Source organism: Tetranychus urticae, chromosome 3, assembly GCF_039701765.1.
Source record: "Tetranychus urticae isolate SD_2017Ah chromosome 3, NJAU_TeUrti_SD_1.0, whole genome shotgun sequence".
Lineage (NCBI taxonomy): Eukaryota > Metazoa > Arthropoda > Arachnida > Trombidiformes > Tetranychidae > Tetranychus > Tetranychus urticae.
Window position 1 is genome coordinate 8,541,773 of NC_142960.1, and position 21,993 is coordinate 8,563,765.

A 21,993-nucleotide genomic window follows, 5' to 3' on the forward strand; every position below is an offset into this window, starting at 1 on the left:
TGGATCGACTTTCAGATCTTTGTGTTAGAAAATGAATTTTTGTTTAACTCATGAGAAGTTTCAAGATAAAAATCTCATGTAACCTGCTAAGTCCATATGTTTAATGAGAATGTGTCATTTGCTTGGATAATTTAACGTTTGAGAAACAAGGATTTTCAATGGCAAACCATCCATGAGTGACTTGATTAGTTATTTTAAATTATCAACATTAGTTTAACTGCTTCCGTATTTTGATTTGAATATTGAGTCAGAACTTTGGATTGTTTTTGATGCAATAAAACAAATAAAAACTAGTTGATGTTATCACTGGGTACAAAGAGTATTCATATGTCATTCAAACAGAAATGGAACCATAATTTTTTGGCTCCATTGAATACAAATTAAATGCTAATTAAAAATGAAAAACTCATTAAAATTTTTCTCCATCTTGTGGTGCCATCTTTAGAGGAGGAAATAATACTATAAAATTGAAAAATTTGTTTTACCAAATTAAAATTGCGAAATAAATATTTGAATTGAAAGCCGATAAATATGAAAACCAATCAACATCTAATTTTCTTTGGTGAGTATTTAAAAAATCATTTTCTCACTGTTCAACTTATAATTCTACTTTTTTTCATTATTTCTTCTTTTTAAAATCTTATAACGTGTGTGAATTAATTTTCTTTGGCTTTTACTTTACACAATTTGTTTATATATTTTAAATTTTCGATACTTTTAAATATCAACTCAAATTTTAGGTTACAATTCATCACCATGACTGATCCAATATCCGAAATCGCAAAAAGTGTTGAGAGAACCAGAGTAACTGATGACAGACCATCTCCTACCGATGATCAAGATATTGCTGGTGCTAGCGCAATGTTGAGTGAAATAAATTTATTGAGCGAAAATTTTGCCCCTACAACCTTGATAGGCCAAAATTTATCAAACATGATTGATAATCTGCCCAGAGTGGAATCTAGTATTGTCAATGCCCAAGTTAACTTTCTTAAGGATATTTTGCAACCTTGTCTGCCAAACCGACCTTCATTTTCAGACATAGCACCAGAAACAACACGAATCAGTGAAGGTTCATCTTTTTTAGAGCTTGATTCCATTTTTCTTTACTCAATTGAAGCAAATAAACAAATTGGCGATCCCCTGGTAGTACCAGATCATATAACAGAATCTCCGTTGGGACCAACATCTTCTCTTCTCCCGGGAAATTTTCCACCGCCTGTTGAATCTCTGCCTTTTTTATTCAACTCACTGAAATCAGCTGAGCGTCGCCATATTCTTTTACTCGATAATCCACAGATTAAATGCTTCTTAACTATTGGACCACACATTCCTAGGTATGATGTTGTCATCGCCATGTTTACAGCTATTAATAAGACCGATAGAGATTTGACTGATGTTGACTTTAACATTGTTTCTGAGGTATGTTTACGTCTATCACTTGAAAACAGTTATGCAAATTTTATTTATTAAATTTCTTTCTAGACTTTACCAACTAAAAGACAGGAACCTTCATCGACCGTATTAAGACCATCAGTCGACGGGTCAACCCCTACAATCAATCAAATAAGTATTTTTGGCGGCAAAGATCCCGATCCTCGATCAGTCGACGCTTGTCTATGGACCCTCCGTTATTCAATTGAAGGCCTAATCTTGCGCGAAAAAGGGCGATTCACTCTCTAATTACTCATTGTACTGGGCATCTGTCACTAAAAATTTAATTAATCAAAGCCCATATTTGTAATTATGTAAGTTTGTTATTTTTTAATCAATATTGTTCATCTAAACTCCGATGTAACTGACTTCGATTGATTAATTAAAATTATTTGATCGGCAATATCTCATTTTGTTAAAAAGTTCACTGTTCATTCATGTCCTCATATAATCCTAGTTTGTCATGTTTTCAGTAATTTAATCTCATGAGGACTTGGAACATACATTTACTTACACAACTTGGATAATCTTGTCCTTGGATCAATTGTCTTACAATTACAAAAGTTATTCATGAAACCAGAATAACTAAATATTTGTCAAGTTAAAAAAATATCATTTAGACAGCCAACTCTATATGAGATAATCGACGAAACCACTTATTTCAATTTAATGTGATAAAAATAAATATCATAAATAATGAATGATTAACAAAAAATAGTTATTGAACAAAAATTGATTTCGACGATTTTTTGGCATTGATTCGAAGTTGCTTTCTGCTAATTAAAACTTAAGATAACTTATTATGAATAATATTAAATTATCTAAAGAAGAAAAGGCAAGCGAAAACTTGATTAAATTGAAACAAAGGACTAAATCACTAATCATCCAATTTTTTTTATGTTGACACTCTTTTAATTTTTGACTAGATTTAGATCTGTTTATATTTAAAGTAAATGACGGTTTAAATAGAAAGAGAGAAATACGAATGGAAGAGATTCCAATTTAGCTGGTTAATTTTGTCAAAATTGAGAACCGTTAAAAGTAAAGATTGGGATGGTTCCTTACAGGGCCACAAGCGGTGGAGCATCATCATCAGATTTTCCTTTGTCAGTGTGGTTATCGTTCACGTTGACTTGAGATTTAGTAGAATTACTTTCTGGATTATCTCCTTGTAGATGAGTGGTATCATGAATTTTGACCACTTCAGCTTTCACTTTATTTCCAGTTAGAATAGAAATATTGAAAATATTTACTCCAGTATTGGGCGTGACGATCATTATTTCACCTCCCTTGAAATCACATCTACAATCATCACGAAAGAATCTCATGAACTCTCGGATAACCCCTCCATGAGTGACAATAAGAATTTTACTCTCATTTTCAGGTTGCGAAGTTTTCAGATGATCAATTAAATCAGTAAAAAAAGCTTTGACCCGTTGATTAACCTGTGGTAAGGTCTCCCCACCTTCAGGTGTGAAATAACTCAGCTCTTTCTCTTTGAAGCCAGCTTCACGAGCTGCAGCACGATAAGATTCAATTGATTTTCCTTCAACAACACCAAAAGCACGTTCTCGCAGCCTTTTGTCCGTAATAATAGATTGTTTATCACCAATTACTAGTTGTGCAGTTTCCAAAGCTCGAGATAGGTCACTAGCATAAACATGAGTAAAAGATGCACCAGTTTTGTTGAAATGAGATCCGAGTTTGGTAGCTTGGTTTTTTCCTACATCAGATAAAGGAACATCGGCATTACCTTGGATAATTTGAGCTTTATTTGCAGCTGTCTGACCACTGTAATCAATAGGAATAAGAATAAGAAATAATTAGACTTAAAAAATACAATAGCTTTGTAGGAAAGCTGAAGATCGGTACAAATAACAAAGAAAAACACAAAGGATCGACGGATGAAGTAAACAAAACAGGAAGGGTAAGGATATTACAGATATCATGATGGACTATACAAAAATATAACTTACTGTCGAACTAAGGTGACTTGAAAATTAACAGACATGATGGAATATGAAGGATTTGTCGAGTTTAAAGCTGAGGGCAAACAAACAGTTGACAACAAAATAAAAGACAGTTGGCAAGCAATGGAACAATGTTCCTAGGTAATGGAGGTTTGTTATTATTACTGTTGTAGTTGTTGGTGATGTAACAAGGATAAAGCTGACAACTTGTAAGAAGTAAAGTAAATCAGACTAATTTTGTTACAAAGTAGGGAATGTAAAAACTGTCAGATGTTGAAACTGATTGTCTAATCTAGAAAGTATAATGTTTAAAAATAATTAAATATAACAATTAAGATGGCGCATTTCAATGTAATGTTTCAGTTTGTTGTTGAGAGTCCAGACTCGAGAAGAAAAGGAGTCAATCTTTTGCTTCTCCTTTTCCCTTGTCTAGCCAAAACAACTTTCTATGCTTCAATTTTCAAATTGCATCTGTAAAACTGCCTTAACTTTTCTTACAGTAAATAAACGTTTAAAACTCCAAATCTATTGTATGGCTGTAATATTTAAATTTTTTATTAAATATCGCGTTTCATCTTTAAAAATTTTTCTTTTCATTGTATTTCATGCCAACATAAACAGCTCTGATTACGAACCAGAGGCTTTAATGATGTTAAAAAACTTAATCTTAGACTCAGTAAATCTGTTCGTTAAAGTGACTTTAATTTATAATAGAGTTTATTATGTATTTTTTACTCGATTATTTATCCAAGAATGTATTTCAGATTGTTTGCATAAAAAATTTAGAGAATCTTTTTACATCATATATCAAAACAATTTATTCAAAATCATGACTATTTTCTCGTTTTGTTATCAATGTCTGTCGATCCTCTGAAATTTCGTTCTCCTTCTCTTTGACCCGTTTTTTGGTTGAGCTAGCGATGTAGACATTCGGTGTAACATTAAATAGCCTGAGAAAAGAAAGGAGAAAAATTATTTTAGTCAATAGTTACAATGAAAGCGTCTAAAACAAAAAACCATGTGTTATTTTCAATAGCTTTTCAAGTAATTTTGATTAAGGTAAGAAGTAACTAAATTTTGCCGGTTTATACTCACACTTCTTCCATTTCGAGATCTTCCTGTTGTGATAGTTGGAAGTATGGATTACTATGAGTAGGTTGGAAATGATATCCAGTTGAGATGAAAAATAGAAGAGTGGCCGCGTGTTGGAAGAATACGTCGAGCCATTCAAATTGGAAAGGTACTACTAATTTGAGAATGAAAACAATAATTCTAGTGAAGTAAATGTAACAAACGATCATAACATAGAAGCGACGGAAAAGTTTAAGTTTTAAGAGATTAATAGCAGCTTTGCCATCAGTTTGAGATGCTTCTTGAAGGTGCCTGATTGACCAGACGATAGGGAATAAAATGGCTCCACAACAAATCAGATCAACTAATAAGAAAACTGTTCGCCAAATGTTATGCATAAATGCACCTTCTTCACTTTCTTCTGTTATGATTTCAGCCACATTAGCTAAAACCTAATAAAAAGGAAAATAATTGAGAATCATGATTAAAGTTGAAAAATCAGCTAATCAAACAAATGAAGATAGTTATTTAAATTAAACTCACCTGGAGTGGTATCACAATCATGAAAATCTTTTTATCTTTATCACTTAAAATATGTTTAACAAAAGCCCAGCCAGTACCTATAAGGGCAATAGTGATAAAGAGAAGAGCCCCTTTGGTGAAGTGAAGCGTATAGTAAAGAATAGCCCAAGTTTCATTTTGAGCTCCATTTTGGTCTATAATGTGATAATCGACCTGCAAAAATGAAATTGAATTAAAATCTGGCTGGGATTACGTCCAATAGAGCATTGTGTAAAAAGTGAAATATACTTACGGAGTGGAAAAATAAGGCTAAAGCTTTTACAAAAACTAGAGCTCCCATTAGATAATGAATTTTGAAGGCATCATCTTTACGTGTTCGAATTACTTGCACCCAAACTAATCCAAGAATAAAGAAAACGATGGAAAGAGAGAAATATAGCGAAGGCAATGGCTCCTCTCCCGCTGAAAGATAGCCACGGAAATTTTTCTCTTCAATAACCATAGAAAGATCAATAAAAGTGATTTCATGAGATCTCATCAAAGATCTTCCATAATTCGGACAGTTGAGGAAGTATAGACTGTATAATCCTATCAGAGAGACATCCGTCATGGTGGTATGAAACTAAAAAAGACAAAAAAATGAGATTTTAGGTTTGGTCTGATTGATTTTTAAAATAATTCTAACATACCGCAAAAGAATAACTGATAACTCCTGAAACATTTTTCTCCAGTAAGTCTATTGTATTGCCATTCATACAATAATTTTCATTCGCGTCATTAACATCATTGGCATTATTTGCATTGCTATTGTCTACTTCAGGATCGGGCTCCGGCTCAGGATTGGACTCAGGTTCACCCTCACGTCCAACTCCAGGGTCGGGGGCAGGTGGATTTACACGGTTGCTTTCTTGTAAATTAGGATCAGGATTATCTAAATGAGAAGGGACTTTATCTTCAATGTGTTTATCTTTATCTGCTGAAGGAATAGGAACTTCACGTGGTCCAACTTTGTTCAATAGATCAGCGATCGGAACTGAATCAGGTTTACTAGTAGGTGGATTAGATACATCTCTCTTTTTTCTAGAGTTAATGTAACCTTTTGTTACGCTGAATTGTTTCATTAAAGGGTTACATCGGAATAGCGCTCTGTAAGAAAAAAAGAACTTAGCTTAGCAAAGTGCCAATGCAATGGGCATCTATGAGCTTACTTTTTCTTTTTCAAATCGAATATGATTGTTACCACACCAATATCATCGTCAAATCTGTTTAATCCATAACCTTGGTCATATAGAATACAATCATCTCTGTCCTTCTGAGGAAAAAACAACGAGTAAGTTACGTGTTATTAAAGAAAGAGAATTCATGGCTAAGATGAAACAACGATTAATCAGGGAATGACTCGTTTATCTTACAGCAAAAGGATGTAATCCATCGTTCCTTGTTTTTAACAATGTGAAACCAAACTAGAAGGATATAGATTAAAAGATTAGAATGCAATCAAATTGAATCATACAGAACAAAGTAAAACGTTTCAAAATAGATGAGTCTACTTACTCTAGATTCTTTGTCATATGGCGAAAATGAGAAATTTTCAACATTTACTCTAAGGGTACCATCATATAGATAACCAAAAGTGGAAATTTTAAAATTTTGTCTAGAATCTCCCTAAAACAATAGAAATTCAATTAAAATTGACAGTCAATTCATAAAATTGGTTAAAACAGAATCTTACCTTTAAGACTAAATGATGGATCCTTGCTTGAACATGAAGCGTCAACCAGCAAAGCAATAGTATTGAAAACAAGCTGGTTGAAGACATGTTGATGCATAAAAATGACACTATCAAGGTGTTTATAATCAATTAAAGATTCAACGTTGGATTAACAATAAATCAGATAACGGTGGGTTAGGTGAAAGCGGTGGTAAATATTACAATAAATATGAAAACAGATAGAAAGAGGTTTCATCACCTGGTTGTCTAGAAAAGCTATGTTAAGAAAGAGGTAAAATAGAAGATAAACAAAAAGAAAAGGTAATCAAAAATAAAATAACCAAGCTAATTGATTAATATACGTGATAATATCAATTCAATCATCTATATATTAATTAAAAAACTCACCTACATAATTAGATGACAGAGCGTCACTGAATTATTAAAAAAATACAAACATAAGATGTCAATTATTATTAGAGCAAGTTGGCTTTCTAACCAGATTCACAGTCAACTGTTTTACTCTAGTATGTGGATGCTCTATCGTACAATCTGTTATCAACTCAAACACAAATAAATGCTTCATGTTTAAACCAATTTGCAGAATATTAAAGGCGTCAACATTGATTACATGTGATTTTTGCCGATATAACAAATGAAAAGCAGATAATGAGTTATTAATTTATGTAATAAAGTAGATAATTGTTTCATCAGTTACACCAAATATTTTTTTCAGAGAAATTTTCTTTGAAATTTTTCAATCTTAAAATTTTTCGGAAATTTCATCAGATTCTCAATAATCTAAGTTTAACATAACAATTCTTATTCCAACAAGATTTTTTTAAGAAATTGTTTATCAAGCTAATAAATTGTTACCAATATCTTAATTAGGTTTGTCGTTAAAGGAACGTGCTAACGGCACGCTGCAATGATAAAAGCCATGTTTCGGGGTCTTCTTCGGTGAAAAACTAGCTCAAGCAATAACTAGAGGTGAGACGGTTAGGACTTAGGGTCCTATTAATAATAACCAACAACCAATTCGATAATAAATGAGTTTTTCAACTTTTTAAGCCTTTTAAAACATAATATCAACCATAAGATTTAATTTAGTGAACTTTTGACAATTTAAAAAAACACAATATTAAAATTAAAATAACAGATATTTTTGAAATTTGCAATCTCTCGAAATATTTACTCCTTTTCTGATTGGGAATACATGAAATTTCGTACATTATATGCACACAGGAAGCGATCTCGGTGACTCTGGATTTAACAGATAATTGTATATCTGGACTACCGGGTTGAATCTTGAGCTCAGCAAGGATCCACATATTATTGGTTAATTTGAACGATTGGTATAGCATATCGTTTCCTTCAACAGTTCGTTTAGCAATTGTAAAAACGTTATTGGATTGTAGTTTGGATGAAATAGCATCAGCATCAAGGTTAACACCGTTAATGGGAAACTGCAATTCATTCTGAGATGGAATCTCTTTCCAGGTGGACAAGAAAACGCGTTTATCCATGCTACCATCTTCAACACAGTAAACATGCAATGGTACAACTGCACTGAAGTAAAATATTCCGACGTTGTTTTTTACTGCAACTTGAAGGTTTGTCAATGGATTCATTTTTTGAACAGGCCCATTGGTGCTCAAAGGTAGACTCGCATCTGAGGATAAATTGGGTTGGAGGGGTGTTTGGACAGTCAATTGTTGACCAGGAGCCAAGCCGAAGCTGTTCTTGTTAAACTGTATAGCAAATCCTGTCATGGATTGCATTGCTCGGTTAACAAAGGTCATCTCCATATGAATTGCACCATTACGACGAGTGAATGTCCCTGATAGTTCAAGACCTTTACCATCAGTAGCTGAGAGCCAAAGCTACGAAATTGACAAAAATAAGAATTAAATAATAATTTGAAAAATATTTACAAATTAAAAGAATAAATTATACTAACCTCTTTAGGTGGGGTGAAAAAGGTACTAGTAACTGGAATGCCAAATATATCACCAAGAAGTCCAGAAGTTGAAGAGACTGGAACAGGTGGAATGGGTACAGAGGCAGTTGGTGGGAATGTTGTGCTGGGCACTGGAGGAGCTGGTTGTGAAATATCATTACCACCCAAAAGTGTGTCTAAACCACCTCCAAGTATATCAACATTGGAATAACTGTTAATTGGTGAAGTAGTGTAAGTTGGTTGAACTGGGGGAGGATTAAGCTCGAGGCTGAGAAGATCACCAATGAGAGTTTCCTGTGATGGGATTACGGTAGGTTGTTGTTCATTTGTAGCGTTAGACAATTGGCCATCATCGCCGGATCCTGAACGAGGATTAAGACTTTTTCTGAGACCAGTTTTACCTTCAACGAAGGCTGAAGGAGGTTTATGATAAACTGAAGCTAGACTTCCAATATGACAAATCAGCTCGTCGAGCAGAGTTGGTTCTAAAAGATCAGTTGATGGACACAATTGATAAAAAAATACAGTAAAGAAACTAGCCGAATTAGCTTTGTAACAGCAAAGATAATCCCAGACCCTGGAACAATGCAATGAGTGAAGAGGTAAAAGGCTGGCAACTCTGTTGCTATAGACCGAAGGCGGTGTAATCAAATTTAATCGTCAATGAAATCCAATCTATTGGAATCAAAAATTGTTGATAGACATTTCAAGACAGTTGATAGACTCAATGGCCGGATAACTCACCTCATCTTGACATGAACAGTCTCTTGTTCCATTGAGATGAGGTAAGTTACACCGGCGATTGAGTCTATCAACCTTCTCTTGTTCCAATATCATCGGCGATTGAGTCTACCAACTGTCTTGATTCGTTTTGCTTTATATTTTAATTTATAAAAACAAATTTTCTTAATTAATTATCATCAAAAATGCGGAGAAAAGCTGATTAACACTACTGAATGAATTGTTGTACTGACTATGAGATTGAGTTACGATAGTCAGTGACTACACAGAAATCGTTTACTAATCCATCTACGCTTGATTCTATGAATTGTCATTGACTTTGACTACGCAATAGAGTAATAGTCGGCATGACTATGGCATTGAGTTTCCACATGAAGAACCAGTTCGAAGATGAATAATCGTATGAAATGTTACCATGCAATCCGTAAACAATCATATCCATATAGATGCGATGAACAGACATTTGTTGTAAAACCTTTACCTTCAACATCACCAGTTGGACAGCGCAGTAAAAGCATTATGGATAACTTGCTGTTAAAATGCAAATTTTCTGAATGTCATGATGAAATTAAGTATTCAGAATACAAGAACCACATTGGTACATGTACCCTGGATCCTGATTGATTTTAAAAAATATAACAATAATGCCCAAATTGTAAAACCACAATAAATTTACATGATTGAATAAATTTTCGTGTATTTCTTCATATACATGTATTTACATTAATCTGTATGCGCCAATGGTGCGCCAATAGAAGTTTGTTGTTACGAAGAGAAATGTAACGTGCGACTTTTTGATCAATTTGTGAACAAAACTGTTCAAGTGTTTTATCAAATTATGTTTAAGTAATTTTCATTGAATTTAATTCGAAACAATTGGAAAATTAGATGAATAATGAACTCGATGAACACACTACTGCTGCCTTCTGTATTTCTAACATGTAACTATGATAAAAGCGACATCTAGTGACATCTAAACGAAGCGAATGTAACACGTGTTTCACATGATTAGTAATTGGTTATATCCTCTAAGTACATTATATTGTTTAATTCAACTTTAACTTTTTTTGTGGTATCAACGATTACAAAAATCAACTTTTATTAGTTTGCATTCAACTACGAGTGAAAATGTCTCAAAAATCAAGTCAAAAATCAACCCAATCAAGCCAAGAAAAAAAGCCTTTCTTTTTGTATTATCGACGCCATTATAAAAACCAGAATGTTGGACCATCATACTTTATTATTTCTGGTCAAAAAGTTCGCCCTATTCCTCCAGCGAACGAAATTGCTGAATTTGATCGAATTTCGGTGTTAGAAGAGGATCAAGAGGTTATCTGCATAGCGGTAAAAATAGGTAAGTTTTTAATTCTAGTTCGCCTTTGGCGCATATTTGTGCACATTCACTAATCCAATTTTCTCGTTTCTAGGAGCTGAAAGTACTTTGCGAAAGTACTTATCTAACCTGAAAAAGGTTATTCGCGACAAATGTGTCGATTTAGCAGATAGAAATAGCAAACCTTTGAATGTCACTTTTGACCAAGGGACTGAGGATTTCGATTTCATTTACGAAGCTCCAAAAAAGGACGCAAAGCTTCAACCAAACGTGAACGAAAACTCCTCACACCGCTCACAAAAAAAACAAACACCGGCTGTACAACCGTCCACCGTATCATCCATACAGACTCGGCCAACAACAACAATCGAGAGGGTTCCAAGCAATGATGAAGAGAGTGAATTTGAAGGGACAACAATTTTAGCTTCTGATTTTCTCCAGGAAGAAGAATTAGAAGACAATGTCTTCCTGTGTCAGGAATCTAAAGAGGTAATTCCAGCTTATGCTGAAAATTTTCCTGCCCACTATTTGAGCAACAAAATTTGCGACAAATTTTTCAAATCCTCAAATATAGTCCAATCCATGGAAATCTGGTTTATCGAAAGCAAACTTACAAGTGTTGCTTTGGAAGACTTGCATAAGAAAATCCAACTCATGTCAACCTTTGGTGCATCGGGGACTAAATGGTAAGTCTGATCATTTTTTATTTGATAATATTATTAATATATTTGTTTTGCATCTTTTATCTTAGGTCATTCGATAAATTCAAAGTTAACTACACAAAAAATGGATATTATCAAGTTTTTCTAACATTTGAACCTGAACCGCTAACCGATAACTATGTTACGACCATAATCAACCCAGGTATTCATTATGAAAATGGTTGGAAATGCATATTTAAACATTGCGATTGCAAAAAGACCTTTACTGGTCAAGAGAATGGCCGAAAACACCTCCAAAGAAAATTTGTCAGCTATGTTTGCTCTGGCTGTGCAAAGAGTGTCCATGAAAAAAACGGAATATACAATCATTTGTTGAGTTATTGCAAATTTTTCTCAAAATTTTCAACAAAAGAAAGAAGAAAACGTAAAATTGAATCGAGTGACGAAATGGACTCTGAGGACGAGGCAGTTAAAAAAGTTCCGAAAAAATCTCTGGCAAATTCGCCCCAAAAATCTCATAAAGAATCACCCGTTAACGTTGGAGCATCTACAGCAAAGGCACCAAAGCTAAATACCCTTTGTGAATACATTGATTATTTATTGAATATCGCCCGAGAAGATTTTGTGATTGGACCTCGTGTCAATGGAGCTACTTTTGCTAATTATATTAGGAAGGAACCCGAAGCTATTTCTTTTATTTCTAATTTGGCAACAATAAAATTATTGGGTGACAACATCGACAAATCCCAACATGGTTGGAAAGAATTAAAATCGTAAGTACCCTACGCCATGTATGCGCCAATGAGATTGTTATCAACCATGTTACTTTTTTTACAGACTCAATGACAAAGAATATAAAATTTATGCAACCAAAAATTTCGCATTCCAAATTGTCAACGATCAAACCCGCATACCAATAGGTTTTTGGACATTGTTAGAGACAGCAAGAAAAAATGCAGTTAGAAACGACAGCATCGTTGCTTGCAAGAATCAGGATTGTCAATGTGGTCAACGGTATCGTGGAAACAATGAGGAAGAAGTGATTTGGCATTATATCAAGTTAAACTACTCCTTAGCTTGCTGTGGATGCCACAAGAGCTTTAAATTTCAACAAGAATTGGAAAAACATTTCACTCATCCTGATTGTGCTGAGACCGACATCGAAGATGATAAAAAATACTTTCGACGCAAAACAAATAATTGATATTTTTGATATGATTTTCTTATTAATACATTTAATTCATTCATCAATTAATTGTAAACTGTTCGATATTATTTTCAAGTATATTTCATGATTTCATTATATTATACGACTTATTAAAACATTAATAAAATTTTTCATTGGCGCAGTATTGGCGCATTACCCAAATATGAAAAAATTTTTATTCAATTAATTGTGATCTCGAAGCATGATCATTATGTTTGGTACTTTTGAGGTTTGCCAAAGTTTTAAAAACTTACAATCCTTCAATTGAGATCACAATGAATCACTCATGCATTTTACATGATCATGTTTTACACATGTTTGACACGATATGGTTCCATCAATAGATGGCACTCTCTACTGCTTTCAAGGGATTTCAATAGATGTCACTAGACTTGATGCGAATGACGAAATAGTTTTTGTGAACTTTGCTCAGTGCCGAAAAGAGGTTATTGTTGTAAATCTTGAAGAAGAATCAAGTCTTGGCTGACGAGAATCAATTCATCAGGAATGATTTGTATTATGTACACAACCAACTCAAAAAGGCACAGTTTCAGATCCAGAGTCTGAGGCGAAGGTTAACTCAGAAGCAAGGAGTCCCAGACTAATTTTCTGCACGTTTTTGTATTTCTTATAAGACTTCATTTTCGTTTTGAATTTGAATTGCACGATACGAACACGAATGAGGTGCATCACCATAGCGTTACAATGTTTCTTCACATTGAGTCTATTGAGTCTCGATTGAGTCTAATAACTGTTTTGAAATGAACAATTCCTTGTTCCAATACCACCAAAAATTGAGTCTAACAACTGTCTTGAAATGAACAATCACTTTTTACTAATCCATCTACGCTTTAGTCTATCAATTGTCATTGTCTATGACTACGCAATAGAGTAACAATAGTCGGCATGACTATGGCATTGAGTTCCCACATGAAGAACCAGTTCGAAGATGAATAATCGTATGCAACAATCTCTTATTCCAATACCACCAAAGATTGAGTCTATATACTGTCTTTAAATGAACAATCTCTGTTACGAATCCACTGTAGATTGAGTCTATCACAGTGTCGTGAAATGAACAATTTCTTATATAATATTAACTTTGGTATTCCAAAACTCTCTGATGGACTCAATCGCCGATGCTATTAATGTCATCTTTCGTTGCATTTCATCAACGAAAGATGGTCAATATCAGAGGACTTGTGTGCCCAAACTAAGTCGGTTCAAACCGATCTCGATATCAAACCTTTCAATAGATTTGCATTCATTTTAAAAGCCGATTTGCTATTTTTTCTATTTGCGCATTTGCTTCTGCTTTTTTACTTTTCCTGTTTTGACCCATTACCAGAATTGTAGTCATGAAATTTAATTTTAACCCTATGAAAATTTTCTATCAAGAATATAAATTTTTCGCAATTTTGTCTTTACAATAATTCTCGTTTGAATAGAAACAACTTTGATAAGACAGAACTCTCGCGTTAAAGAGCATCTTTATTCAGATTATTTCGTTGATTGTTAATTACTTTTTATTCTGATGCATGGCGGAATAAAGAGTTATGCAGAGTATGTAAAAAGGATTATCACTAATTTTTCCAATCAATTTCCGCTGAAGATTGTAAATCACATAAGTTAACATTTATCGAAGTGATGACGAATGATTGATGAACTGTCCATCTTCATTTCCATCCAATCCATGATAAACAATAGAAAATCCTTTGTTGTGCTGAGTATCATCGGAATGAAAGCGAACCAAAAGGTACTCATTTGTTGATAAAACTTCAGGTGGCAACTGAAATCAAATCAATGAAAATTCAAATTAAATTTCCTTCAATGGTTACACACTTTTTCAATGTGCATTGACAATACTTACAGTATTACCGCAGTAGCGGCCAATAAGACGAGATGAAGTGTCATAACCGTCAAATATTTCCACATAATCATAGCTGCAATCGTTTTCCGCTTCAATTTCAAAGGTAAGGAATCTCAGTCTAACCCGATAACCATCAGGAGCTTCAATAATCCAATCACAATCTTCCTTTTTGTCATAATTGGAATCACCGTATTTAGCATGAGAATATAAATGTTCAACATTGGAAGTAGCAATCAACCGACCACCACAAACAGTTGTATGAGTTGCCTTAAAGCCTTTCCGTTGGACTGATGGGTCAGACTTGAAGATCATGTACAACTTGTTTGACGAGGAAAGCAACGGATGTGGCAATTTGGATCCACAAAATTTACCCAAAGTGGTATTATCCATTGTCGGTCCATCATAGACAAGTAAATGATCATAAGCACATTCAGGGTGAATTTCCAGTTCGAAGTCTTCAAAGGCGAGTTTAATTCGATGACCTGGAGTGGTGGTAAATAGCCAAGCACAGTCTTTACGGTTAGGATATGGTTCAGGATAATTGGGTGAACTGATTAACCCAAAGGGTGATACAATTGAATGAGTACAACTTCCCTCCTTGCAATCATGTTTATTTTCATGAAGGACAAAGCCATTGTGGCAGGCACACTTATATGATCCTATTGTATTGATACAAATGTGTTGACAGCCGCCATTGTTAACAACACATTCATCTTTATCTGTTTTTATTAATTTAAACAAGGCAAAAAAAGAGGAAGACAATGAAAAGGAATTAAAAATGAGTTAATAAATGATTAAGAGCAACAATTAATTACCAGTAAAAAATGAAGCCGAGAATCCACTTTTCTGTACACTATTATCAGTGTTGAATGCAATCCTCAAACTATTCCCAATCGAGGTGATTGTCGGCGGATTTGTTGGTCCACAAAATACTCCATGTTTATAATAATCTGGATTGTCACTTTTAACACTCTTCACCTCAACACTGTCATACTCACAATCTTGCTGAATAGATGATGGAAAGAAAAGAATCGTTATCAGTTAATTCTGGTTAAAGTAAACATCAGTAGTTTCACATTTTTAGATTCAACAATCATGTAACACTTGGAAAAAATCACGAGATATAACAATTCTAATTGGTTAGGAAATCGTTAAAGGGTTAGAAATAATAAAAATAAATATCATCTAATCAAAGTAATTAACTAAACATAACCTACAGTTATTGGCTAATAGTAAATAGTGTTGGCTACTTAAAGAAAGTCCATCCATGGCAGTTTGAATAAAGGATGAACATAATCATGAAAGTCTGTTTCAGTTAGGTAATCATCAATGAGAGATTGAATGAAAAATAATAAACTTGCATTAAGTAATAAGTAAATATTTGGCTCATTGCTATTAATATATAAATAAATATTCATGTTTAACTATCTAGAAATAAAAACTCGATTAAGACCAATATTTGATTACAGGTCAGCTTGATATGATTGGGTGTTGATTGAAATAACTTTGAATGTTGAGGATTGATTTGTATTGAAGAGTTAATATTTGGGAAACTTACATTATTTCCTTCCAAATCGAAATGAGTGAAATTCAATGTTATCCTGAATTGTGGTGGAGCAACAATTTCCCAGATGCAATTCTTGTTGGGTGGATAAAGATCAGGAAATGATGGACTGACCAGAGTTCCATTCAATAGTTCAATTAAACCACCGCAAGCATTTTCACACTTTTTCCCATCTGAGTGAAGCTCGTATCCAATGCGACACTCACATCGATAACCGCCTAATGTGTTAACACAAATATGGTCACATCCATGGTTACCTGAGGAACATTCGTCGAACTCTTTGATAAAATTGGCTGAAAAACCAGCCTTTTGGACGGACGAATCAGATACAAATTTGATTAAAAGTTTATTACTTGTCGATCTTATATCATTTGGAATTCTGTGTCCACAAAATTTACCCAAAATGGGTGAGTTTGATAATGAATGTCCATCTCGTATCTCAAGGTAATCATAGACACAGTTGTCATGAGATTCAATCTCAAAAGAGGAAAATTTAAGGGCAACTTGATATTTCTCTGGAACAATTATCTTCCAAATGCATTCCTTGTTGGGTCGATAGTCTTCCGGATAATTGGGACTTTGAAGGGTTCCTTCTTCACTAACAATATCACCACCACAAATCGCTGAAAAACACAAAAACACAAAAAAAACAAAGATAAATATACAACTGTAAACTTATCAAATTGATTGAAAAAGAAATATTAGAAAATAAAAAAGAATCAGAAATCTTTTCATAAGGCCCAAGCTACAAGATACAATTCAATAAATCTCAATCCATCAGACTTTTTGGACAAATGAAACTATTATTTTTTCAACATCAAAAGACCAATCACAAGAAAATTGTCTTTCTAATTCAATATGCAATCGAAGCAATAGTTTATGCAAATCAAACGAAATCTCAATTCTAAGCAAAAAGAGATTGAATAGTGAACTGTTCAATTTCCCTTGACGTACTTTAAGATTTACCGATCAGATTTCTAAATCGAAGTATAATCTTGTCAGAAACGATCAGAAGTTGGATGCGTACTCGAATCAGTTATGAAACAGAAGAAGAAATGTTCACCTTGATCATGCAAAAAAGTAGGAAATGCTTTGAAGGTACAAGAGTTTGGACTGTGAGCAAAGTTACACTCAACTGTAGACCAAAAAACTAGTCAAATGTCAGTGATCTATTGGATAAAATATATCTATAAAATAAACATGGAAATGCGTAATTTGATCCGAACGAAGTGAAGAGAATCGCAAATGCAAATCAGCTTTGATTCAATATTTTTATTCACTTGTAACTATTATTGTTGCGTTTCTTCGCATTTACGGAACCTTCTCTTGGTGTCAATTAACTTTACTTAGCTAATCAATAATTTTATTCAGGACTTTAATATACTACTTTCATTTGTTATCTCAACCAATTAAAAAGATGATTAACAATTGATAAAATAATGCCAATTATTATAGTTAAGTGACAATTTGACGTAAATATTAAAACTGATAATGAATATGGTGAGTTATGGTTAGACAGATTCTTAGTCAACATCAATCAAATCTAATCAATCAAATGGCACTTGATCAAACTGAGTGTGAGGATTGAACAAGGAAAACAAAGAAGTGAAAGAACGGCCAGAAAATGGTAAATGAACAAGTTACGTTTTGTTTGCTCATCACAGTTAATCAGATTTGTTGAGATTAACAATTAACGAGAATGTAATAGTTGAATGAACAAACAAAAGGAACCACAACTTGACAACAATCAAGAAAAGATTGCAATGAAAGAGATTCCTTAAGATATTGAAATGTTGAAAAGAGGGAAAAAAATTTACCTTCGTAATGAGCTTTAAAACCTTTATGTCCAACTTGGTTAATGGTCGTTTTCAGGGTAACCAACAATCGATATCCAGTGGACATGATAATGTCCGGAGTTTTGGTTCCACAAAATCGTCCAAGTGAAGGTGATTTAGGCCAATAGCCATCTCGAACTTCAATATAATTGTCAAAACATTCATCGTTAACCTCATCTGTAGCAGAAGAAGAGACAATGTCCAGATCGGTAATGTTCAATTGAATGCGTTCTCCGTGAGTTGCCGTGATTCGCCATTCGCAATGTTCACTTTCAATTTGATTGGATCCATTTGGATAGTAAGGAGACCAAAAGGCGTCACTTGGCTCTTGAAGAGTTCGACCGCACTTGGGACATCTGTAGAGTAAATTTGTTTGTGAAATGTCTCCTTTCGATAACCTTATTCGTTGACCAATTTCGGGTCTCGTTTTGTGTATTGTATCTTCTTGAGGTAAAATGGTGTCTAAATAGGTTGACTTAGAAAAAGTGTTTCTAGCATAATGCATAATCGAATCAAAATCATAGGTTAATCCCAGCGAATTGACCTCTTCATCGGAAAGCTTATTGAAATTGTACTCTTGGCCCGACATAATGTTGTTGTTGACAATTTCAACGTGCTTATCCCGATCAGGTCGAGTGTGTTCATGCCAAAATCCAACCACATGACCCAACTCATGGACCACAATACCGAACTTGTCACAATTTTTACCCAATGAAATGGCTTGTGGACCATTTCCTCGTTTACCGACAAAAGAGCAACAACCACAAGGACGTTCGGTGAATACAATGTAATTTGGATGTTCGGGTGTTCGCTCGACAAACTGAATACAAGTAAAGTTTTCCCAATGACGCATGGCTTGTTTAAATAGAGCTTTATGGTCACCTGAAAAGTTGGCCTCAATTTCATACGGAATCACACCGTAATCCCAGAGTCGCTCAGGTCGAGCAGTTGCTGCACGAGGTGTCCGTTTAAGTGGTGAATGGACAAGTTGAGAGGCGAATGAAAATGAGGGTAAAGAAGATGATGCCGAATGAAAAGTGGACGATGATGAAGGTGGTAAACTTGATGGCAATTTGGGTGTCGATTTAGACGAAGATCGTAATTTCTCTTTATATCCATAATGTTGATTGTTACTTTGATAATTGTGATTAGATGATGGCGCTGAGATGGTTAAAGGTATTTGGCAAATTGTTACAAGAATAATAATTTGAACTGTTACAGTTAACAGAATGTAAAATAAGCTCATCTTTCCGTTAAGACAATCATAGCATCATCGTTAGATCTTTGGTGAGAGACGAGGGAGAGACAGAGACAGAGATGTTCAGTGAGAGAGGGTGGGAAATGGGAGAGAGAGAGAGAGACAATAAATGATTTCAATAACTTTGATTAGTTGTGATGGAAACAATGAGATGATGTCTCAATGAAAGTCTAACACCATTCTCCCAATGTTCAACTGTGAAGGGGCTTTACGCATAGACTCAATGGTGAAGAGTAAAAGTGAGCGAACAGAGCAAATAATATTCAATTTTGTCTGAGGGAGGAGAAGGATGATGAGAAGGAGGAAGATGAAGAAAATGAACAAATACACAGAACAAAAGTGAGGAGATGCTGGATGACAGAAGAGATACTTTACTTTTTCTGTTTTTTCTTCTTCTTTTTCTTCTCTTTGCAAATGAAAAGGAGCAAAGAACGATGGATGAGAAGAAAAATTAAGATAATAACAAGAAAAGCATTACAAGATGATAATGATGATGAAGATGATACACATGTGAATAGTGAAAGATGATTATGATGAGAGATTCATCTTTGTACAGATGGATGAGATGAGATGCTTTCCTCTTCGTTTCACTTCTTTTTTTTGCATTTTTGTTCTTTCACTTTTTTCTTCTCTCCTTTTCTGCTCTTGTCCGAGGAAATGAAAGGAACCAGAAAAAAAAGAGTAAAAAAGTTTGCTCCAAATTTCCATTTTTCATTATCATCGACAATCATCAAGGATTAAATTGCAAAGGCCAAAGAGAACGGCCATTGTGACCTATTCATCTTTCACTTGTTACCCTAAAAGGCCTTTGAGGTTACAGTAAATGTTAATATGATACTCTTGTTGTTAACTACAAATTATTGGTGTAATTTGCTTCTCTTGTTATTGTAACATTGAGATTCCTCTGCTTACAATCGATTCGACATATTTCCTTGCCTCTGCCATTTCCATCATTTTTCATCTTTATCATCTTTCTTCGTCTTTTCTTCCTCTTTTTTTTCTTGCTTGCTTCAAAGTGAAAATATTGCCAATCAAGATCTGAATGCAATGAATGCAGTGACCAAATTTCTTGGTATTTTCATTTTTCTCCTTTTTCTTTCTTCCCATTCCTTGTGATGCCCATTATTATTGCCTTGGGTGTTGCATAGTTATTACCAGAGATTGAATCATCAATAAAAGAAATGTATCAAAACCAAAATGAGATAAAAGATACAATGGCACGAGTCTCTCTGATTCACATTTTTGCTCTACATTGGATTCCTGGAATAATGTTTTACACTTGAATGGACCTATTATTATAAAGATAAATATGTTGACCATTTAAGCATATTGTCATTGTAAGCAAGAATCTGATAAAGGAAAAGACGATTAAGCCAACATCCAAAGCAGCAAATGTAAATTAAGCAAATTCAATCCGATCAAGTGAAATAAGGTGATCAGAAGGGATTCACGTTAAAGGGTCAAAATAACCAAAAGCTTTGAAAGAGATAAACTGATTTAATTTAAAGGTCAATATACGCAATCCAAATTTACAGATAATAATAATAATAACTTAATAACTTTGAATGTTGAGGATTGATTTGTATTGAAGAGTGAATATTTGGGAAACTTACATTATTTCCTTCCAAATCGAAATGAGTGAAATTCAATGTTATCCTGAATTGTGGTGGAGCAACAATTTCTCAGATGCAATTCTTGTTGGGTGGATAAAGATCAGGAAATGATGGACTGACCAGAGTTCCATTGAATAGTTCAATTAAACCACCGCAAGCATTTTCACACTTTTTCCCATCTGAGTGAAGCTCGTATCCAATGCGACACTCACATCGATAACCGCCTAATGTGTTAACACAAATATGGTCACATCCATGGTTACCTGAGGAACATTCGTCGAACTCTTTGATAAAATTGGCTGAAAAACCAGCCTTTTGGACGGACGAATCAGATACAAATTTGATTAAAAGTTTATTGCTTGTCGATCTTATATCATTTGGAATTCTGTGTCCACAAAATTTACCCAAAATGGGTGAGTTTGATAATGAATGTCCATCTCGTATCTCAAGGTAATCATAGACACAGTTGTCATGAGATTCAATCTCAAAAGAGGAAAATTTAAGGGCAACTTGATATTTCTCTGGAACAATTATCTTCCAAATGCACTCCTTGTTGGGTCGATAGTCTTCAGGATAATTGGGACTTTGAAGAGTTCCTTCTTCACTAACAATATCACCACCACAAATCGCTGAAAAACACAAAAAAACAAAAAAATAAAGATAAATATACAACTGTAAACTTATCAAATTGATTGAAAAAGAAATATTAGAAAGTCGAAAAAAAATCAGAAATCTTTCATAAGGTCCAAGCTTCAAGATATCAATCCATCAGACTATTCGGAGCAAAGGAAACTATTTGTTCAACATCAAAAGATCAATCTCAAGACAATGGTCTTTCTAATTCAATATGCAATCGAAGCAATAGTTCATGCAAATCAAACGAAATCTCAATTCTAAGCAAAAAGTGATTGAATAGTGAACTGTTCAATTTCCCTTGATGTACTTTAAGATTTACCGATCAGATTTCTAAATCGAAGTATAATCTTGTCAGAAACGATGGAAACAATGAGATGATGTCTCAATGAAAGTCTAACACCATTCCAGATGATGATGATTATGAAGATGATACACATGTGATCAAGATATCGATACACAGAATCTTACCTTTAAGACTAAATGATGGATCCTTGCTTGAACATGAAGCGTCAACCAGCAAAGCAATAGTATTGAAAAAAAGCTGGTTGAAGACATGTTGATGCATAAAAAATGACACTATCGAGGTGTTTATAATCAATTAAAGAT

General features: G+C 34.0%; 6 protein-coding genes across 10 annotated transcripts; 2 read left to right on the top strand and 4 right to left on the bottom strand.

Annotated features, from left to right (window-relative positions):
• Nucleotides 1-444: 444 nt before the first annotated feature.
• Nucleotides 445-1,837, top strand: LOC107370384 (uncharacterized). 2 transcript variants are annotated; one of them, XM_089269660.1, is made up of 3 exons: nt 445-562; nt 741-1,422; nt 1,486-1,837. In XM_089269660.1, the coding sequence occupies exons 2-3, from the start codon at nt 757-759 to the stop codon at nt 1,681-1,683; spliced, it is 864 nt and encodes a 287-aa protein (XP_089125786.1). In that variant the 5' UTR covers nt 445-562; nt 741-756; the 3' UTR covers nt 1,684-1,837. The 2 variants fall into 2 exon arrangements, with proteins under 2 accessions (XP_089125786.1, XP_025018267.2); XM_025162499.2 differs by lacking the exon at nt 445-562 and having other exon boundaries at nt 630-1,422.
• A 230-nt stretch (nt 1,838-2,067) lies between these two features.
• On the bottom strand, nt 2,068-3,535 carry LOC107370385 (fructose-2,6-bisphosphatase TIGAR). The gene is made up of 2 exons (XM_015938374.3): nt 3,411-3,535; nt 2,068-3,225 (listed from the first exon to the last, which is right to left on the bottom strand). The coding sequence occupies exons 1-2, from the start codon at nt 3,443-3,445 to the stop codon at nt 2,496-2,498; spliced, it is 765 nt and encodes a 254-aa protein (XP_015793860.2). The 5' UTR covers nt 3,446-3,535; the 3' UTR covers nt 2,068-2,495.
• Nucleotides 3,536-4,103: 568 nt separating this feature from the next.
• Nucleotides 4,104-7,215, bottom strand: LOC107370387 (protein GPR107). 4 transcript variants are annotated; one of them, XM_089269656.1, is made up of 10 exons: nt 7,121-7,215; nt 6,730-6,984; nt 6,552-6,662; nt 6,410-6,460; nt 6,206-6,306; nt 5,687-6,143; nt 5,290-5,619; nt 5,019-5,210; nt 4,500-4,927; nt 4,104-4,354 (listed from the first exon to the last, which is right to left on the bottom strand). In XM_089269656.1, the coding sequence occupies exons 2-10, from the start codon at nt 6,814-6,816 to the stop codon at nt 4,222-4,224; spliced, it is 1,890 nt and encodes a 629-aa protein (XP_089125782.1). In that variant the 5' UTR covers nt 6,817-6,984; nt 7,121-7,215; the 3' UTR covers nt 4,104-4,221. The 4 variants fall into 4 exon arrangements, with proteins under 4 accessions (XP_089125782.1, XP_015793863.2, XP_015793864.2 ...); XM_015938377.3 differs by having other exon boundaries at nt 6,206-6,309; XM_015938378.3 differs by having other exon boundaries at nt 7,117-7,215.
• A 566-nt stretch (nt 7,216-7,781) lies between these two features.
• Nucleotides 7,782-9,505, bottom strand: LOC107363838 (AP-2 complex subunit beta-like). The gene is made up of 3 exons (XM_089269318.1): nt 9,413-9,505; nt 8,669-9,313; nt 7,782-8,591 (listed from the first exon to the last, which is right to left on the bottom strand). Exons 1-3 carry the CDS (start codon nt 9,503-9,505, stop codon nt 7,815-7,817), a joined length of 1,515 nt encoding a protein of 504 aa, XP_089125444.1. The 3' UTR covers nt 7,782-7,814.
• A 936-nt stretch (nt 9,506-10,441) lies between these two features.
• Nucleotides 10,442-12,778, top strand: LOC149093306 (uncharacterized). Its single transcript, XM_089269657.1, has 4 exons — nt 10,442-10,763; nt 10,837-11,428; nt 11,494-12,177; nt 12,242-12,778. Exons 1-4 carry the CDS (start codon nt 10,538-10,540, stop codon nt 12,606-12,608), a joined length of 1,869 nt encoding a protein of 622 aa, XP_089125783.1. The 5' UTR covers nt 10,442-10,537; the 3' UTR covers nt 12,609-12,778.
• Nucleotides 12,779-14,082: 1,304 nt separating this feature from the next.
• On the bottom strand, nt 14,083-21,380 carry LOC107370353 (protein tolkin). Its single transcript, XM_089269653.1, has 6 exons — nt 20,752-21,380; nt 17,863-20,427; nt 16,040-16,668; nt 15,297-15,486; nt 14,482-15,200; nt 14,083-14,400 (listed from the first exon to the last, which is right to left on the bottom strand). The coding sequence occupies exons 2-6, from the start codon at nt 19,124-19,126 to the stop codon at nt 14,248-14,250; spliced, it is 2,955 nt and encodes a 984-aa protein (XP_089125779.1). The 5' UTR covers nt 19,127-20,427; nt 20,752-21,380; the 3' UTR covers nt 14,083-14,247.
• Nucleotides 21,381-21,993: the final 613 nt, after the last annotated feature.

Bases quoted from the DNA above. Each gene is read 5' to 3' on its own strand.
- LOC107370353 (XM_089269653.1), bottom strand. From the start codon at position 19,126: ATGAGCTTATTTTACATTCTGTTAACTGTAACAGTTCAAATTATTATT. The intron at 15,487-16,039 runs GTAAGTTTCCCA...TCATCTATTCAG, and splicing joins TCGATTTGGAAGGAAATAAT to CAAGATTGTGAGTATGACAG. The intron at 15,201-15,296 runs GTAATTAATTGT...TAATAAAAACAG, and splicing joins CTCGGCTTCATTTTTTACTG to ATAAAGATGAATGTGTTGTT.
- LOC149093306 (XM_089269657.1), top strand. From the start codon at position 10,538: ATGTCTCAAAAATCAAGTCAAAAATCAACCCAATCAAGCCAAGAAAAA. The intron at 10,764-10,836 runs GTAAGTTTTTAA...TCTCGTTTCTAG, and splicing joins CTGCATAGCGGTAAAAATAG to GAGCTGAAAGTACTTTGCGA. The intron at 12,178-12,241 runs GTAAGTACCCTA...CTTTTTTTACAG, and splicing joins GGTTGGAAAGAATTAAAATC to ACTCAATGACAAAGAATATA.
- LOC107370384 (XM_089269660.1), top strand. From the start codon at position 757: ATGACTGATCCAATATCCGAAATCGCAAAAAGTGTTGAGAGAACCAGA. The intron at 1,423-1,485 runs GTATGTTTACGT...ATTTCTTTCTAG, and splicing joins ACTTTAACATTGTTTCTGAG to ACTTTACCAACTAAAAGACA.
- LOC107370387 (XM_015938377.3), bottom strand. From the start codon at position 6,816: ATGTCTTCAACCAGCTTGTTTTCAATACTATTGCTTTGCTGGTTGACG. The intron at 6,144-6,205 runs GTAAGCTCATAG...TTTTTCTTACAG, and splicing joins TTCGATTTGAAAAAGAAAAA to AGCGCTATTCCGATGTAACC. The intron at 4,928-5,018 runs GTGAGTTTAATT...CCTTTTTATTAG, and splicing joins TGATTGTGATACCACTCCAG to GTTTTAGCTAATGTGGCTGA.
- LOC107370385 (XM_015938374.3), bottom strand. From the start codon at position 3,445: ATGTCTGTTAATTTTCAAGTCACCTTAGTTCGACA. The intron at 3,226-3,410 runs GTAAGTTATATT...TATTGATTACAG, and splicing joins CAAGTCACCTTAGTTCGACA to TGGTCAGACAGCTGCAAATA.
- LOC107363838 (XM_089269318.1), bottom strand. From the start codon at position 9,505: ATGATATTGGAACAAGAGAAGGTTGATAGACTCAATCGCCGGTGTAAC. The intron at 9,314-9,412 runs GTGAGTTATCCG...TTAAATTTGATT, and splicing joins ACTGTTCATGTCAAGATGAG to ACACCGCCTTCGGTCTATAG. The intron at 8,592-8,668 runs GTTAGTATAATT...TCAATTTCGTAG, and splicing joins TTTTCACCCCACCTAAAGAG to CTTTGGCTCTCAGCTACTGA.